This window comes from Physeter macrocephalus, chromosome 8 (assembly GCF_002837175.3).
Source record: "Physeter macrocephalus isolate SW-GA chromosome 8, ASM283717v5, whole genome shotgun sequence".
Classification (NCBI taxonomy): domain Eukaryota; kingdom Metazoa; phylum Chordata; class Mammalia; order Artiodactyla; family Physeteridae; genus Physeter; species Physeter macrocephalus.
Window position 1 is genome coordinate 56,867,635 of NC_041221.1, and position 19,670 is coordinate 56,887,304.

At 37.6% G+C, this 19,670-nt stretch overlaps 1 protein-coding gene across 6 annotated transcripts in view; it reads left to right on the forward strand.

Annotated features, from left to right (window-relative positions):
• Positions 1-19,670, forward strand: part of ITGA1 (integrin subunit alpha 1) — a 168,992-nt gene that overhangs the window by 64,676 nt on the left and 84,646 nt on the right. For all 6 annotated transcript variants that reach the window (XR_008618050.1, XM_055086552.1, XM_055086550.1 and 3 more), the window contains exons 3-6: positions 6,039-6,151; positions 8,516-8,604; positions 8,721-8,832; positions 9,444-9,571. Coding sequence is in view for 5 of the 6 variants with exons in the window: in XM_055086552.1 (XP_054942527.1) it covers positions 6,039-6,151; positions 8,516-8,604; positions 8,721-8,832; positions 9,444-9,571 (442 nt within the window). In the remaining variant the exon portion in view is untranslated. The remainder of the gene's footprint in view (positions 1-6,038; positions 6,152-8,515; positions 8,605-8,720; positions 8,833-9,443; positions 9,572-19,670) is intronic.

Sequence of the window (19,670 nt, forward strand, 5' to 3'; positions counted from 1 at the left end):
TGAGTGAATGAATAGGTGAAAATTCCTGCTATTGTGGAGCTTATATTCTATTGGGGATGGACAAACAAAAAACAAATAATAAACTTAATAAACAGGTAGGTTATATGTCAGAATGTAATAAGTGCTGTGAGAAAAAATAGAGCAAGATAGTGGGGCTGGAGAATACTGAAGATTCCTAAAATTCCATAAACTCTATGCTGATATTTTTCTAGGATCTTGTCATTTTTATGCAGCTTGGGAAAAGTGAGGCTTTCTTAGGATTAAGGGGTGGGATATATTCCAGAGTTGCATGTTTGATGTCAGAAATACACAAATTTCTTTTATATCCTACGTCCTGTGTCCTGCTTACCCATTCTTTATCACTGATCCCAGCTCTCAAACTCCCTGTCTCAGTCCTAGCCTACTACACGCTACCGTTTTCTGAGTTCTCACACCCCAGGCTTTACTTATCCAGAATATACAATAGGCCATGGCTCCAGTTGCTATATCAGGTTATTTCCAATTATCATCATACTCTAGAGGTTTCTATTGCCCTAGAGTTCAAATATAAATTCCAGAACCTTTCCTTCAGAGTCTACTGCTTGCCAGTCTCAACCTTCCTGTTCCAGGTTATACAGAAGCTTTATTCTGTGTTCCAGTCACCCATACTTCCTCATTACCTTCCATTTTCAGCCCTCATCCTCCTGTTTCCACATTTTTGCCTGGCCTATCTGTGATCTCTCTTCTCTCCTGCCTTATAACCTAATAACTTTATTATTAACATACCATTCAGAACTCACTTTTTTATAGATTGTTCTAGATTTTCCCCAGTTAATGGTTCATGTTTTCCAGCTAATTAGTACTCCTCCATACACTTATAATTTGTTCTATTCAGATGATGGAATCTTAGAATTGGAAGGGTCTTTGGAGGCCTGTCTTATATCTATAGAAGAAACGCCTTCCAAAACATCCCTGATGAGCTGTTACCTACTTCATCTTAACCTGATGGGTTGCATGACTGGCCTATGTATGCCTTGTCCGTTTAAATTTTTATTACTCTCCACAAGCCCACCACACTACTACCTCTACCCCTAAATCTCACTAGGTGACTATAGCTACTATTTTCCAAAGAAGGAAGGAAGGGAGGGAGGGAGGGAGGGAGGGAGGGAGGAAGGGGCTACTAGATCAAAACTTTACCCTCCCTTCCTGTTTGAGCTCTCTGTTGCTTTGTAACAAATCACCCCAAAACTTATTGGATTAAAACAATAATTGATTATTTCTCAGGATTTTAAGGATTGAATTCCCCTGCTGCCTGGGAAACTCATGAATGCTCATTTATGCAGGTGCAGTCATCAGGTACCTCAGTTAGGGCTGGAGGGTCCATGATGGTTTAACTCCCGTGTCTGAAGTTCGTGCTACCTCCTCAAACATTGCTTCTCCTCCGTGTGACCTCTCATCCTCCATTAGGCGAGACTGCGCCTCTTCACAGCATGGTGGTCTCAGATTTCCAAAAAAAGGTCAAATGTGGGCTTCCCTGGTGGCGCAGTGGTTGAGAGTCTGCCTGCCGATGCAGGGGTCACGGGTTCGTGCCCCGGTCCGGGAAGATTCCACATGCCGCGGAGCGGCTGGGCCCGTGAGCCACGGCCGCTGAGCCTGCGCGTCCGGAGCCTGTGCTCTGCAACGGGAGAGGCCACAACAGTGAGAGGCCCGCCTACCGCTAAAAAAAAAAAAAAAAAAAAAAAAAAAGGTCAAATGTAACCTACAATGCTTTTTAAGGCCTAGCATCCGAAGTCACAGTGTCATATCTGCTGCATTCTATTTATCAAGCAAATCTCAGTTTCAACAGGAGGAAAAATAGATTCTGCCTCAATGAAGGACAAAGGGGGACAATGTCACATCACAAAGGTGCATAAACCTCCAAACCATACACCACACTTACAAACCTCTGGATACCATTATTTTACCATATCCAGGTTTCCCCCATAATAAATTTAAACTTGCCTCAAACCCTGAATGGTTTGCTTGAAAAAAAGAAGCCTAAGTTTATTAATGTGGCCCATCTTCCTCATTTTTAGCCAGGTTACTTAAAATGAAGTCTGCTCGACACTCACAGCTCCCATTCTTGATATTCTTTCCTTTTTTGGCTTCTGTGACATCACTGTTTTCTGATTCTCTCTTTCCCTTTCTGATTACTCCTACCAGTTTTCTTCCTCCACTCGTTAAAATCGTGTGTTATTTTCCCCTAGATGTCAGCCTTCAGATGTCTTCTTGCTCTGTCTTCTCTTGACTTGGTAGCATTTACTCTTAGGGCCTCAACCATGCTCATGGCATGCTCATATATGTTCCATGTGGTTTCTGAGATGTTCCCCAGCAAGACTGAGCCTAGATGCCTACAGAAGTAACACTTATCAGTGCACTCTTTATTGGCCCTTCTTCCTTCCCTCTATCATTTCCCCCACCTCCACATTTGTGCCTACTTGGATTACCTCCTCAAAATCTATATATAGCAGTCTGCTTTGGGGGGAACCCAAGCTAATACAGTTTATATTATAAATATTTCTAGAATTGGTTATCCCCTTCCTCTCTACTTCCTTAATTCAGACCCTCCTTTCCTATCTGGATTACTTTAGGAACTCTTGCCTTCACTCTCTGAGTCTAATTTGCCCCTTTTTGCAATTTATTCATGACACTACAAGTAAAAACTCTTTGTAAATCCGGGCTGATCATGTCACATCCCTCTTTATTTTTGTTTAAGATTTATTTATTATTTATTTTATTTTTGGCTGCGTCGGGTCTTTGTTGTGGCACGCGGCATCTTCTTTGAGGCATGCGGGATTTTTCATTGCGGCCCACGGGCTCTCTGCTGTGGTGCGTGGGCTTGTCTCTTGTTGTGGCGTGTGGGTTTCCTCTTCTCTAGTTGTGGCAAGCAGGCTCCAGGGCGCGTGGGCTCTGTAGTTTGCAGCATGTGGGCTCCAGTTAGGTGCACAAGCTCAGTAGCTGCGGTGCGCTGGCTTAGTTGCCCCACGGCATGTAGGATCTTAGTTCCCCAACCAGGGATCGAACCTGTGTCCCCTGCATTGAAAGGTGAATTTTTTAGCACTGGACCACCAGGAAGTCCCACATCCCTCTTTAAAAGCTTCAGTAGTTCCCAACTCTCCCCTCCATACAATAAATCCTAAGTTCTTAAAGTGCACTGTAAGAACATATGTGATCTGGACCCTATTTACCTTGCCAGACTCAAGTTCCACTCCAGCTACACTGAGTTACTTGAACTTACTGAAAGAGCCATGTGCATCCCTTCTTGCTTCTAAGACTTTGCTGAAACTGCACCAAGTTCAGACCTATTCAATATGATAATAGTACATTTATATTTTTGCTTCTCCCCTAAGTTTTAAGCAACCTTAAAAATTGTGTTTTATCCATTTTATATTTCCAGGGCCTGGCATTAATGCTGAGCATGTAGGATTTTCTTAATAAACATTAATCAATCTGTCTAGTCTCAACTTAAATACTTTCATAACATATCCACTACTTTTCTCCAAACTGTTTTAACTATAAAGCTAGTTTAATCAATCACATTACAAAAGGTTTTGAAAAATTGGGGAAAAAAAACTTAAAGCCTAACCATAATTTCCTTAATAGAATTTGTTTTTTGGTGTACTCCCTTTTAATCTATGTTTTACATAGATAGAGTTGTCCATCATCTGAAAATATGTATATAATAATAAAAAGAACCAACACTTAGATAGCACATGTTATAAGCCAAATACTGTACTAAGCATTCTATATACATTAGCTCATTTAATGTTCATGATGATCGTGTCAGGTAGCTACTCTTATTATTTCCATTTTACAGATGAAGGAACGAAAGCTCAGAGGATAACTGGCTTGTCCTAAACCATACAGCTAAGTAAAGGGTAAAACCATGATTTGAACTCATGAAGTCTGGCACCAAAGTTCATGCTATATTTTATGGAGAGGATTAAATTACTTAGGACATGGAAAACACTTAAAACAGTGTTCTGAGCATGGTATAAAGTCAATAAATGCTGGCTGTTTTTATCATTGCTATTATAATAAGTATATTGAATATAATTTGGTGTCTTTCACTTCAAATTGTCATAGATTTTCAATAAATTAGGTAGGTTTTTACTTTAAATTAGGTCATAAATAATTTTTTATCCTACCATACAGTCTTATTAACTATTTTTTTATGACTGCACCATATTCTGTGGAATGAACCTACAATAATTAATTAGTCTTGCTGTTGATCACACTTCTTTTAAACTTTCATGATTATGTATACCACTATAAGCATTATATCTTTATGCATTAAGCTTGTTTCCTTTAATTTAGGTCATTTTTTTAGGATAGATTCCCAGAAGTAAGAATTGTGCGTTAAGGGGTTTGAACATTTTTATGGTTATTTATGTATATCAGAAATGGCTTTGCAAAGGTATTATGTCACAACTATGTTTTCGGGAGTCTGTTCAACAATTCAGTATTTGCAATTGTTGTAAAACTTATTTCCATAATACTAGCTTTGTCCAAAGGACTTACACAAAATAAATCCCATCCCTTTTCAATATGACAAACTTTCAAATTTTGAAAATTTTAAAAAGGAATGCCCAATCCACCTGCACTCCTTCACAACCTGTCAACTCTCCTTCAGACATTTTTTTCTCCATGCTAAACGTCCTCAACTTTCCCTCAAGCATCTCTGGTCTGACAAAATTACCAGAATCTGAACGATCTGAGTCATAGTCTCCTAAATACATTCCATTGTGCCTATGTCCCTCTTAATTTGGAGATTCCAGACATGGCCCGACAGTGCAGAGCACAGACAGGCTATCACCTTCCTTGACCAGGGCATCTATTTCTAGCAATGATGCCTAAGGTCACATTACCATTTTTGGCACTAAAATACACTGTTGGCTCATGTTTTCTTGCTGTCAACTAAATCCTCCATGACTTTTTCACACGAACTTCTATTAAGTCAGGTTTCCCACATTTTGTACTGATGTAGATAATAGTACACAGTTAAGTGAAGTTATTTACATAGGTTCTTATTAAACTTTATTAGTTCAAGTTTCTTGTTCCAGAATGTTGACACTTCTGAATGCCCAAATTGGTATTTTGATTTACTTGATGAGTACCTTTATGCTTTCTGTGTCTTCACTTAAGTCATTAACAAAGATATAGGCTAAGTCAATCCCAAGTGCAGTCTTATGGTATATCATTAGAGTCCTTTGGTTGCTTTTTTGTTTTTATTCTTTTTTTTAAATTTAATTTTATTTATTTTTTTATACAGCAGGTTCTTATTAGTTATCCATTTTATACATATTAGTAATCAGTGTGTTTGGATATAGCTGTTTAGCCAGCAATGAATCAGCAGCTGTGGATCCCAACAAGTACCTTAACATTCAACCACATTCACCCATCCTATTCCTGAAGATATCATAGGAAACCTTGTTAAATGGCTTGCTAGGACTAAAATAAATCATGATTATATTTTTTCCATTAATTATTATTAGACTGATTTCATACTTCTGTCTAAAAAAACAATAAGTGATTTTAAACCTGAGTCTCATAACTATCCTTATTTTAAGTGCCTACAAACTAGCATATACTAATATTAAATCTTATGATATAATGTTTATATTTCCTGACCTCTCTATGACATTATCAATTCCTCATGGGAAAAAGTCATTTATACTTCCATGTGTGTTTTGTAAATTAACACAGCAGCAGGCTTAACCAATAATTATGATTTCAGCCCCCAAATTTAAAAAAAAATGTGTTAAAGTAACATATAATACAAGAAAATAAAATATTCTCAAGTCTCTCTCCTATATATTTTACTGTTTTTTAATTTAAATCAATCTGCAGTTTGAAGAAGACACTCTGCTTATTTTAGATAACATTAAGTTACTAACTGAGGATGGCTCTAATTATGTCTATGGGAACTACTGTCAATCGTCTTAGAACTAGTCATATAGTAACAAAAATAAGATGTTTCTCATTATTCAAAAATGTTAATTGAGTTATTTAATTTCCAGGGTGCTTATTGGTTCTCCTTTAGTTGGACAACCCAAGAACAGAACTGGAGATGTCTATAAGTGTCCAGTTGGGAGAGGTGAATCATTACCTTGCATAAAGTTGGATCTTCCAGGTATGTAAAGTCAAAATGTTAAAGTCTGATCCTAAATTATGCCCAGCATTCTCACTGAAAGTGAATTTCAACCAACTCAGGAAAAGATTGGAAGGAATCTATAAACATTCTTCCATATTTATTATTCAGATTTACATAAAATGGCATTTTGATGCCTTCTACCCTTCATTTGCTTTAGAAATTCATCATAGAATATCTATAGATATAGAAGGTCTTACTAGTTTTGTAACTTGTAACCACCTGCATTGTTCAGAATCCTTTGTAAAACCAGTGGTAACATAAAAAGAACTCTTCTAAATAAACCTATCCATCACATTTCCTCCACAAAATTTAACTTAGTGTTTGTTTTTTTTAAAGAAAATAACACAAGAAATAGAAATTTAAATTTTAAAAAGAGAATTGCAAAAGGTAAATTTATATTGAAATGTATGTATTTGACAGAAGTATCAGCATAGTTAGAACATGACTAGAAAATTCCTCCTAGAACTATCCAGGAATTGGAAACCTGTCAGTGTTCTGTGCAATATTAAGTACCATGGAAATGACTCATCCTCTTCAGGTTTATTTAAGATATTGTATTTTTCAGTTCTCCTTTTTTTCAATTTCCTACTTGTTTATTATGAGCATTTTTTTCTTTACATTCAAGGGCATAGCTACTTTAATATGTCTTGCCTGATAATTCCAACATCTGGAATATCTCAACATTGCTTTCCATTTATTACCTTTCTCTTGAGGTTAGGTCACATTTTCCTGTTTCTTCTTATGGTTAGGAATTTTTTATTGTATCCTGGATTAAACTTTTGAGTTTTAAGTGTGGAGATTCTAGATCTGTTATGTGCCTTTGAAAAGTCTTAACTTTTCATTTTAGCAGGCAATTTACTTGGCTGAACTCAGTTTCCAAACAACAGTGGGAAGCAGTTAAAATCTCTGTTCAATTCTTCTAATTTTTTAGCTGGGCTGTGTGAAGTTTACCCCGCACATGTACAGTTCAGGTCAGTCAGATGTTTGGAAAGAATATCTGTATATATTCAAACTCTCCTTTTGTGGCTCTACTTTCCAAGATACCCCCCCTTCACTTGGCACTGCTGTCATTGCCCCATTCTCTGTCCTCTGTTTCTTCTAGACAGGAAGACTGTGAGGTCTATCTGAGGTTTAGCCACTGACTCAGGCCTTCCCTTAGGGGAAAACAAACAAACACAAAAACAGGAAACTCATCCAGTGCTAATCTCTTCTTACAAGTATAGACTCCCTCCAGTTTCTGCCTGCTCTTGGTTGCTTTCCAGTGCCTTCAGACGGTTGTTTCATACATTTTTTTTCCCTTTTCCTAGCGTTTATAGTTGTTATTTGCAGAAGAGTTGTTCTGATAAGAGCAACTCCTCCATTACTGGAAACTGGAATAGAGTTTTAACATTAGTGTGAAGATGTTGGCTACACCAAGAACAGTACGGAAGTTTCTGCTGTAGTCTCTAACGTCCCAGGAATGCTCATCCTGGGTCAACGGTAGTATAAAAAATTCTAATCTAGATTATTCAAGACCAGTTCCAGATGCTTTCAAAGCAAACCATACTGGATTCTGGGACAAAGACCAATGCTCAGATTAGGAGGTCATTGTGACCTTTCAGGAATCTCTGCTTCCATTCCATTAAATCTCATGTAATCTTAAGGTAAGAAAAAATTCTAGGCATGAACAGTGAGACAAATCTTTCTTGAACTTGAGCTTTGCCACTTTCAATTATTTTCACGCTCTGCTAAGCAGGGTTTAGAAGCTTTTGCCTTTCCTGTCCAGTCTTTTTTTCCTTCTTCTTCTTTTTTATTGTGAGTGAGTGGAAATTCTTTTTGCCAGGTTGGCATGCTTTAGGGCTCAACATTCTTATTTGTTCTGTCAAATGTAGTCCCTTCATTGTGTCTTTACCCAGACTTCCTGACTACTGCTCTAATCTTGCTCCAGTTTTCTTTGTAACCCTCCTGATGTCCCTGTGATGGTGAAACTAATGGTCAAAATCTTGTGTTTGAGTTTTCTTTTCTGGCCTTCTACCCATTTTCCTTCTTCTTGCCAGAAATCATGTTTCATCATTGGTCATATATAACATGTAGATGTAACATGTTGGATGATTGTATAAGTTTACTTTGCATCTACAATATTATGAGACTAATTATTTTATTTATTTTAATTAGCAAAAATATGTGAAAAGCTATCCCATGTTCTCATTGCCCTGATGGTTGTGCATTCTTTTACAGTTCAGCAAAAGTATGTGAGACAGTGATCCAGACAAAGTTTCTGAGACAAAAGCCAGAATGTTTTAATGAGAAGACACTTAATTTTACTTTGTTTTCCACTGTCATAAAAGTTTCTTCTATTTTCAGTTAATACATCAATTCCCAATGTCACAGAAGTAAAGGAGAATATGACATTTGGATCAACTTTAGTCACCAACCCAAATGGAGGGTTTCTGGTAAGAAAAGGAAGAGTAAAGATAGTTAATGAACCAAGAATTATATTATAAATCTTTATAAAATCTGTTATATAATTTTTAATCTTATGACTTTAATTTTTTTAATTTTTTAAAAGGCATGCGGGCCCTTATATGCCTATAGATGTGGACATTTGCATTACACAACGGGAATCTGTTCTGATGTCAGCCCCACATTTCAAGTCGTGAACTCCATTGCCCCTGTACAAGGTACAGATTTTATGCAATGTTTGTGCAGTGTTTGAAAAGAGTAAGCAATGAATGAGACATATATATACACGGGAGCATACCAAAAAGCTTGAAGTATTTTCTCGGCTACCAGCATTACCAATTTAGGTAAATGTTTGCTTTGCCAATATATAACCAAACCTCACTGCTATTTTGGAATTGATATTAGTGTAAATAACCTTTACAGAGTCATGTCTAAACATCAGAGCTAAAGCGGTCACATTGTTTTTATTTAAAGGGTGAGTTTCTTTGAGAAAAGTAACCTCATTTGAAATATACACAGAATGAGAACTGTACAGAGAATTCATATTGAGAAAATTTCCAAAGATAACTCATACAGTGTTAATTAAAATTAAGTAGGTATGGGTTTTACTTGATGTGAATCCCAAACCAGTTGTTACTGAATGCAGTGAGTATTTCTTATCACTCTTTTTCTGATTTAAAAAACTCTTTTTTCTGATTTTAAAAGTAATGTGTCCACTTTGTAGGATATCAGTTCATCTTTTAAAGTGAGTTCCTTTTAGCTGTGAAAACATTTCATATACCTCTAAAGATAGACACCAAATTTGCACAATTGAATCTTTTTCTTGCAGAATGCAGCACTCAGCTGGACATAGTCATAGTGCTGGATGGTTCCAACAGTATTTACCCCTGGGAAAGTGTTACAGCTTTTTTAAATGACCTTCTTGAAAGAATGGATATTGGTCCTAAACAGACACAGGTATGACTTCATGTTTTGATTTCTGTTGTCCTAAAGATACAAATGCATGGAGTTTTAATGACAAATTATTCTGAAAATAAATTAATCAATAAAGCTAAAATTTAGGATGAGCTTTGTATTCCATATCCCTGTTCTGATTCCTGCACATTACTGGCAGGCTGTTTATTTTCTAAGCAGAAAGTATTATGAAAGATGCATTTTCAATGCTCTGAGAAAATATCCCCTATAGATATCTATAAAATCATAATTTAATTCTTAATTATAAAATAAGCATAGCCACCTTTGGTAATATCAGAGCAGGGTTTCAGAATTTGTAGAAACTATTTTGATATGCCATCATAGTGTCTTTTCTCCTGTTGTACAGATAAATTAGGAATTGACCACAGGATACTTCTGTAAGTCTATTTTCCCCTATATTTAATAATTGCTTTTCTTAAGTAAAAAGCAAATGCTCGAGGCTTTAGCTGCAGTAAGTTGAATAATTGGGTGTTTTTCTCCCCCTGAGTCTCTGTTTCTAAACACATCCCCCTTTATTGCCACTAAATAAAGTGGAACTTCTCACATGGCTCTTCCACTTTAGACAGTGAGTTTGGGTTTATTTAATCAGTCTAATGTTCATTAATATTATATGGCCACATGACTTAAAATATGGATAAGACGCAATGGATAATAGGAAAGTTAAATGTCAAAGTGAGGACAGTGCCTTGAGGGTAGGAATTAACACTAGAATCAGAGTCAAAAATGGCTGTTGCAGAGTCTGGGGACCTCCGGAGAGCACAGGAGACGACTGGGCTGCACACGCAGTCCAGTGTTCTTTTCTTTCTCTCTGAGAGCTCTACTCTTGCAACAATTTCTGGGGCACAAAAAGTTGTATGACCGCATTAATATTTGTCACACCTGCATTAAAATTGGGATATAAATAGACACACACATCTATATACACATATATGTATGTGTGTATATACCTATGTATATACACACATACATATATGTACATTCATGCATATGTACATATACATACATGTATCTGTGTATATATTTTTTCTATTTTGTGTCTGTGTGTATATATATTTTTATACTTTTATGTTTATTTTAAATATATAACATAATTTTATTTTATAATATATATTTATATAACACATATTTAAAACATATATTATATATTTTATAATATATACATATCATACATTTTCCCAAAAGGATGGTAGTTGAAAATTGCAAATCAGAACTCAGACTTCAAAGTGAAATGTCATATGGCTGTATTCCAAGGTTGAATGGATCTCTTTAGAGAGCTAGGTGAGGGGTAGTGTTGTGTATATCCCAGCGGACAATAGGGAACTTCTTGAAATCAGAGTAAAATTATTATAGGAAAATGTACTTTTCTTATAATCATATCACAAAATGTAAGTTTTCCTCGATGCAAGCCTCTTATCTGCAGTTATCTTCCCAAGTGGATTGCTGGAAGTTTGGAGAGGATATTATTTTTCCTCTTGCTACAGGGCATCAGGTGGCCTGCACCCTTTAGAAGACCTCTCAGAATGGTGACCTGCTCCTCCTTTTCATACAATACATGTTCCACATGGACCTCTTTTTTTTCCCTTCTGAGAACTTCTCTCCCTTTTTCCTTTCCTCTCTTCCCTTATCCTTTCTCTCCTTGGTCAATAAGAATTCATAGAGCCATAAAATTATAGCTGGAAGGGGTCTTAGAGGTCATTTAGCCCCAAATCTCAGTTGATGGAGGGGACCTGAGAAGCTAAGTGACTTGTGCAGGGTCTCTTGCTTGTTGATGGCAGATTTGAACACACAGCTCTCCAACTGCAGTGCAGCTGTCTTTCCTTTCTGAGACCTCTACTTCTAGAGAAGTTTCAGAGCAGGTGCCATCTGATGTCCCTAAACAGTGGTCTCTAGTCCTTTGTCCCTGTGCCTCCTCAGCCAGCGCCCTGGTTGGAAGCAGGCCAGGACTCTTGGTGCTCCGTTGCCTGCACTGACATACCTAAATTCAAACCGCTGATCACAGGTCTCCCCTCTCTCAACACGTTCCCCACAATGAGTTTTCCTCCCTTCCACCTGTTTTATCCACCGCATTTTACCTTCTTATCCAAACCTTTCTTTCCAAAGCTAATGACAGTCTTGGAATGTTTTAAAATTTGTATTCTTTTTTAGTCATCTGAATATTTGATTTTACTTTTAAATTTATCTATTACACTATAAAAATTAATGATTTTGTAGCTATTTGTGGAAATTAGTGCAGCTGTGACATGTTTGAAATTTCTCCACAGCTTCAGGAAGCAAACCTACAAGGCTGTTTTAGAGGAATAATCACTGCTTCAGTGGAGATCTATGCCCATGGCTCAGTTTTGTAAAGAAATAGCTAACAATTAATTGCTTATATACTCAACCCATTCTGCTGCAGTTTTGATGTTTCCATCTAAGAGAACTATAATTAATTTTACATTTCAGTAGTGAGAGTCCCAATAGAGGAGCTATTCTGTCCAGCACCAGTGGAATTCCAGCCTTCCAGAGTGGGCTTCGTGGAGTTTTATGTCTTTCTGGGAGGAAACAGTGGCTCTATTCAGAGGAATGGGGATGATCCCTGGGGTCCAGATGCTGCCAGTGAATGGGAGGGACACAAACTTACTCTGAGAAGATTCAGGTCACATTTCCTTGGTTCCATGACCCCATTCCTCAAAGAGGAAGATTTCAGAATGCAACCCTGTGCACTGAGTCATTTGTAGCATCTGCAGAGGAGCTGCTTAAATTGCTGAGTTTTTATGTCACATTTTGCTTGTGTCATTCATTATGGAGCTTAGCCAGACTCATTCATTCATTTATTCACTTGTTTTTCCTGAGGATTTACTATGTACCCAGGCTCTGTGTGAGGGCTTGGATAATTGTGGAGAATAAGACAGATATGGCCACTGCCTTCATGGAGCCCCTGTAAAAAGCAGTGTTTCTCCAGATGTGGCTCGTGGAATTCCTGCTTCTGAATCCCAGAGGTACTTGGACTGTACCCCAGACTTTAAGAATCAGAATCTCTGAGGGTGGGGCTACAGAGCCTGCATTTTAAGTAAGCAACCCACATGATTCTTAAATAGGTTAAATTTGAGGAACAGTGGATTAAATGCATTATTAAATTGATGTGTGTGGTGTATGTGTCGGTGCTTGCTGCACCCTCCAGATTACAGGGACCTCAAGACTGAAGCCTTTATATCTCTTTTTATCCTTGTCAGTGGCCAGCCCAGTGCTTTGCTGTGACATAGTGGCCCTTTAATGAGCACCTGTTGAATAAATGTGCATATCATAATGAATGTATTTTTGTATTTTTCTCTGATAGGTGAAAATTTAATGAGACTTTTTCTATAACTGGCATTTTAGTATTCTTTTAAGTATGTTATTTATATGTTAGGCTTTAGTGTTTATACTTTAGTAATTTCTCATCTTTTTCTATGTTGGTTTAAGTTGTATTAATGACTAGTTTCATAAGTAACTCTCTAAACAAAAGGGATTGAGAAGGACATTTACTAAGCCATCACTTTTGCCAAACTGTATTTAATAGTGTTTTAAGTACAACACATTTAAATACCCTTTAAATTTGACCTTCCTTCAGTGGAGTCAGACAAGAAATTCATTCATAGAAATTTGGAAAGATACTGTCACTTCAAAGAAATGTGTACTAAAATGTATGCTTTTCCTTCATGTGGTCTTATAGTAATTCTCTTGAAAAACCTAGACAATTTGTTTTAGCAATCATTTTTTTCCTGATTTATTGATAACATAGTTTAAATAAGGTTTTTTTGGTCTTTTGTTTTTGTTTGTTTGTTTTCAATTGAAGCACCCAGTCCTGCCCTAAGATTGGCAGAATTAACTTCTGGAATTTTTCCTTCCCCTACTTAAATATAAAAATGAATTTCAAGGAGATACTGCCCAGAAGAAGATGAAAAGATGGAAAGTTACGAGCTAGATACAGGACTCTTTAAACTGCTCACCCATATCAAGGATATAAAGGCATTAAGAATGAAGTTGACAGATTTGTGAAGTGGATTTCTCTGTAGAAAGAGCCTAGTGAGAAAGGCTTCAGTGAGATTGGTGTGTGTCTGTGAAAGTTGGGACATGCAACTGATGAGTGTCTGACTCCTGCCTGAAATATCTAAAGGGCAAGATAGCTGTCTGGCTGCTGACGGGCGAGTTAAGGCAGTGGGACTGGCCTCACCCCCAGAGTTGTCGGTACAAAGAATGTGTTTCCCATGGATCATTATGGAATCATGTTAGCTCCTGTCCATAGAATCTCCTGGAAGTAAGTGGAGGCCTCTGCACAGAACAGCCGAAGCTATCTCTGATTCCTAGGGACCACAGTAGTGAGATGCATTCACTCAGGCAAGGATGCAGGTGAAGGGAGATCTCCAAAGAGCCCACCAGAAAGATAACACCTGTTAGCACCTACTCCATCTTAGGACAGCACCAGTCAAGTACGAATTTCTGTACCCTGTATTTATCTTCCCTCCCTGCGTCGGTGGAGATGTCAGATATTATAGTTAGCAAGCTGAGAGAAGAGGAGCAGAGAAACAAAGAAACAGCCAGTCATGCCCCTTCCTCAACTACAGGCTTCTCACGTCCCATAAGCCTTAGTAGGAGGAGGAGAGAAGATTTAACTATAAATCAACTTTGATATTTTGTCTTATTGATTTTGTTTTAGTTTAGGTTGAACCATATGAAATTGTTGCTATTTGATCCTTTTTTGACCTACAAATACAGCACTTTCATTTGGTACAACCTAAATTAAAATTTAGAGCTTTTGTTGAACAGACATTTTTAAACTAAAAATAATAAAAGTCATAAACATTTATCTTTCCATCCAGTGAGAGTAGAAGAATTTCACCCTAAATAAGCTTTAAAGGGATCATGGGCCAAAAAAAAATTTACATTCTAATTATACCTCATGAGTTCTTGTTTGTTATATCGATATTAATTACAATTATTCACCTGATACAAAAGGTAAAGATCAAATATTATGGCCTACTCTCTGCAGTCACAGATTTTTCATTTAGTAATTGCAGTTATTGGAAAGGAGTCTCAAAGATATGGAATGTTTCTGGAAGTAATTTTCACCTCCACAGAAAAAAAAAAGGAAGGGAGGAAGGGAGGAAGAAAGGAAGGGGGAAGGAAGGAAGGAAGGAAGGAAGGAAAATAAATTTTATAACTTTCATTAAAGTTTCCATATGACAATTAGTATACGTTAGGAAAATGCAATGCAAGTGACAAAAACATTCACCCTAAATAGTTACTCCATGTTTCTGTGTGGTCCCATTAACACTTTTTGCAAACATAGTCAAGGAACTTTTGCAAACCAGTTTTTTACCCAAGACAGAGTAAAGGCTATAAAATTGTTTTGTAAAAAACCACCTATAAAAACAAACCTGAAACACTCTGAGCTTGCCATAAAAGATATGATGGTATAAACATTATGGAGGTCTTATTGATCCTCAATACCTAAACATAACATTGCTTTTAATAATAAATGAGAATGATATAAATATGCCATATACAAGTGCCTTACCCTAAATAAAAGCAGTAAATTGTGAGGCTTGATATAGAAGTGAAATATACTAATGGAACAATGTCTAGACTGTTCCTATCAAGAGTATAGCATAATATTAAACCAGGCGAAATGAAAGAGGGAAATTAACTAAATTTGAGGAATATTATTTATCTTTCTTTTTACTACACATTTTATGGCCATTTCCCTAGGAGCCTAAACTATGAGGGCTGATTCACTGTTCTGAGGTCTGAGAAGAAACCTGTCTGAGCTGTGCAGCCATATCCTTGCCAGTCAGGCTGTCGTTTCTGAAAGTGCTTTTGTGAATGTGGTGAATCTTTCTGCTCACTACCACCCTGGTCTCCATTGTCCTCTACCTCCATTCATCACTCATCTGAGTTATTTTTCCCATGTAGAGTCCGGATCCTGGAATTTCCCTGAATAAAAATCTGCTATCCTTGCCTGTGGAATAATACCCAAGCTCTCCTGTGACTTATAAGACGTTCGTCACCTAGTGGCTGTCATTCCACTGTCTCCTGCCTCCTTCCCTTCTTGCCCTGTAGCCACTCCTACCCTGGCCTTCCCTGAACGTTGCTCTATGCTCTCGTGATTCTCTCTGCCCGGAAAGCCCTTCTCCACCCCAGGCCCCATGTGCGAGGTAAACTTCTGAGACTCAGTTCAAATATCACTTTCTCTGTCCTTTTCTGTGGTTATTTCCCGCCACCCTTCCCAAGAAAAATCCCTTCCCTTCCATATTCCCACAGCATTTACACACCCTTCAACCACTGCTCTCATCACTCAGTGGCATCGCTTTTTGTTTCGTGAGCGCGTCTCTCCTGGCGGAATGTGAATTCCACAATGACAGCATTGTGCCTTAATCCTTTTATTTATGGAATACAGTTCAGAGTTTTCTGCATTGCCTAGCACGTAGGAGGCAAGTCATTTATGTTGGAAAAATGTAATTTCTGGAATTTTTAATTTCTCCTTGTGTTAAAAATCATCATTGTACTGACTACCATCTCTCTCTCTGCTTCATGAAGTCCTTGAGCTAGAAGGGACTTGTTTGTGCGGGACACCCCAGACTCCCCTTTACATTGTGTTTCAGGCTTTTCTTTGCAGGTGTTCAACACATCTAGCCCCATTCACCTCTGGTCCTGATTTCTCCCATAGTCTTCCCCATTTTAACATCTTCCAGCCTTACATTTTTGAGCATGGGTCAATTTCATTGCAGCATCTTCCATCAAACAAGAGACCAGCTAAAGACATCCTTTTCTTAGGACCTACATCTTTTTTTTTTCTAATAAATTTATTTATTTTATTTATTTGTTTTTGGTTGCATTGGGTCTCCATTGCTGCAAAGGGGCTCTCTCTAGTTGTGGTGAGCTGGGGCTACTCTTCATTGCGGTGCGCGGGCTTCTCATTGTGGTGGCTTCTCTTGTTGCAGAGCGCGGGCTCTAGGCATACGGGCTTCAGTAGTTGTGGCGCACGGGCTTAGTTGCTCCGCGGCATGTGGGATCTTCCCAGACCGGGGCTCAAACCCATGTCCCCTGCATTGGCAGGTGGATTCTTAACCACTGCGCCACCAGGGAAGCCCAGGACCTACATCTTTAATTTACCAACTTTATTTGTGTTTCTGAGGAATCATTTCATCTACCTGTGAACCAATCCTGTTCATCCCTCTCCATAGTGACAAAGGTTAAGCCAGGTTTCAGCTAACACAGGCTTGAATGGTTTGTGTTGACAGTTAATTTGGATTGCAGCCTGTATTACCAACACATTCATACTCTCACTTAATTGCAATAGAAGAATGTTGTAGGGCAGGGCTTTTGCACCTTACTTTGGTAAAAGGAAACATAAAATGACCAGATGCAATGTCTGAGCTCTTCTCAGATTAAGCAATTGTGCATCCTACAGAAACACAGAAAGCTTTACTGTGCTTCCCTGTCATTACACCCCTAAAGAAGCTAGTGATTGGATAATGTTAATTGTTGAATGAAAACCCAGAAACTTAGCTCATTTGGGGCATTAAAATTTAGGCGCTGGTGTTATAACTCTAACTTAAGAATACAAGGTAATCGTATAGTTCTAAATGAGGAAATAATTCCATTCCTTCATGATTCTTTGACTCAGTATACTTAATAGCTATTTTAAACACTTCTCTTTTTTTTAAACTCCCTTGTCATTCTATTGTGACTTTAAGTATTATGAGAAAAAATTAGTGATTTTTGTGATTTCTAACAGCATCATTCCTTCCATATATTCCTCACACTCACTTTCCTCCTTGTTCTTTTCTGCCCTCAAAAGAGAAAAAGCCATTTGGATAATTAATTCATTTTAATTTAGCAGATATTTATGAAGTATCTTATTGGTCAAGTATTATGCTAGATGTGATAGCAATATAAATAACAGACTCTAATACTTTGTCCCTAATCCTGAAAATCTTCCAACTTAGAAATGAAGTAAAGTCTTGTATTTGGATAATTTCAATGCATGACGGTGTGACATAAATATAACAAGGGTGAATAAAGCAGAACAATTCATTGATCTTTACGAATAGATAACTCAATATTAGAATAAAGCAATGTTTTCCAAGCTATGTTGTTTGAGGTGTTGAATATGTTCCTTACAAAAAAATATTCTCTTAAATAAAAATAAAATACATCAGGTCTTCCAATTCGTGATTCACAATGCATGTTTTCATATTAAAGATTCCGGGAGCACTTGCAAAAGAATCTACTTATGAGTCAGAGTAGAGCAATTCAGTAGTGAGAGAAGGCCTTGCTCTTTTGCTCCATTTGAAACTTGTGGCATTTTTTTACTTAATATAAATAGCAGAGGAAGGCAGACAGACAGAGAAAGAGAAATCGTTATACTTTGTATTAACAATTGCTTTCCAAGATTATTTGATCATGGACTCTTTTTAAAAAATCACACCTAGCAACTGAGAAAGTTAGTATTCCCTGGAAAAGGGGTAAGGGACTATTAGTTTGGGGTTTATCTGAAACATGATTGCAAATTTTATGTTTAAGTGGAAAAGTTTTAAGTGTTACAAACCTCTTGTTCATGTAACAGAATCCTCAGCCAGTTGTGTGCCTGGTTTATGCTATAATGTGAATCAGCTCTTACTTCTCTATGGACTTAGACTGTAATTACAACTGCATCTCCCCAGGAGCTAAATGTGTCCCTTACAGTTGTCTCTGAAAAGTAACTTTTCTTTCTACTGTGGTTTATCCCCCCTTTATAAGAATCTACTGTTAACTATCTTCATCTACTCTTTTACTGATGCCATAAGCCGCTCTACCCATTCTCCCTTAAAGAAAGCCCACATTTAACCCAGTTTCTCCTTTTAGCTGCCATCTCTGCCTACTTTTTTGCATTTAGCAAAAATGCCTAGAATCTTTCCATCTTTACTATTCCTCACCAGCTCTCTACTTAACTCCACCCTCTGGGTCTTGTACCATTCCAATGCAATTGGCCACTTCAAGTCAAATATGATGATTTTTGATTGTTTATCTTTATGTAAATTCTGAAATGATTTAAATGTCTTTAATGATCATCCTTGACAGATTTTCCAGGCTCAAGCCTGCTTTGCTTCCTCCCATTCTACTATCATACTCTGCTGTCTGTTCTTTACCTGGGTAGCTCATTCAGAAATCTGGATCCTCCTTCCTCCATGAGGGCCTTACAAGTGAGACAATAAATGTGCTTGTGATTCTCTCTCCCCCTGTCTCCTCACCACGTGTGTTCATCACTTTTTATCTCATTATTTAATTCTCATACTTATTTGACTCGGTTGTAGATGCATGTATACCCATTATGCTAGTACAAATCTGTTTCACCTGCCTTAAATTATAAACTAAGCTGGGACTGAAACTATTTCTACTAAAGTGGGTCTCACCAGTACTCAGCAAAGCATTACATATGTTCTGTGATTTGAGCCTTCTCCTGTGATGAAAATTAATAAATGGCACCCTTTTCTGGGGAAGCCATAGCTGACCTTATTCTGTCTGGTTCCTAAAGAAATAAGAACCCCTGTGTCAGCCGGAGACCTACACTGAATGTCATTTTCCTGAGATGTGAGTTCCCACTGCGCACTCTTCTAACTTCCCACGCTTCTTTATATCTCTCTTTTTCTGTTTATCATTATTTCCCTACTATCTCAGTTTTCTACTTGCCTATGTGAAATGTTATAGTCATCTAGTAAGAATGTATGAGGGTCAGCTGTGAGCAAAGCAAAACAGTGGTACAGGATAAGAGAATACCAGAAGCTATGATGTAGTCCATGCTCTTTACCCCTGCTTGCCCCTTCCTAACTTACAATGGAGTTGGGAGATAATAAAGCACGCATACAAAAGTTGAGAAGAACGAAGGGCTCACAGGAGCAGCACAGACAAGTTTGCTTCACAGTTTGGAGAAGGGGAAGATCAGTATGGACTCTTGGCAACTAGGTGGACAAAGCTGCAGAGAAAGTGAAACTTGAATTGAATCTTACCGAATGGGTAGACTTAGCTTAGTTGGAGGGAAAAGGAAGGGCATTTGGTCTGGATAGAGTTCATCCTGAGGAGT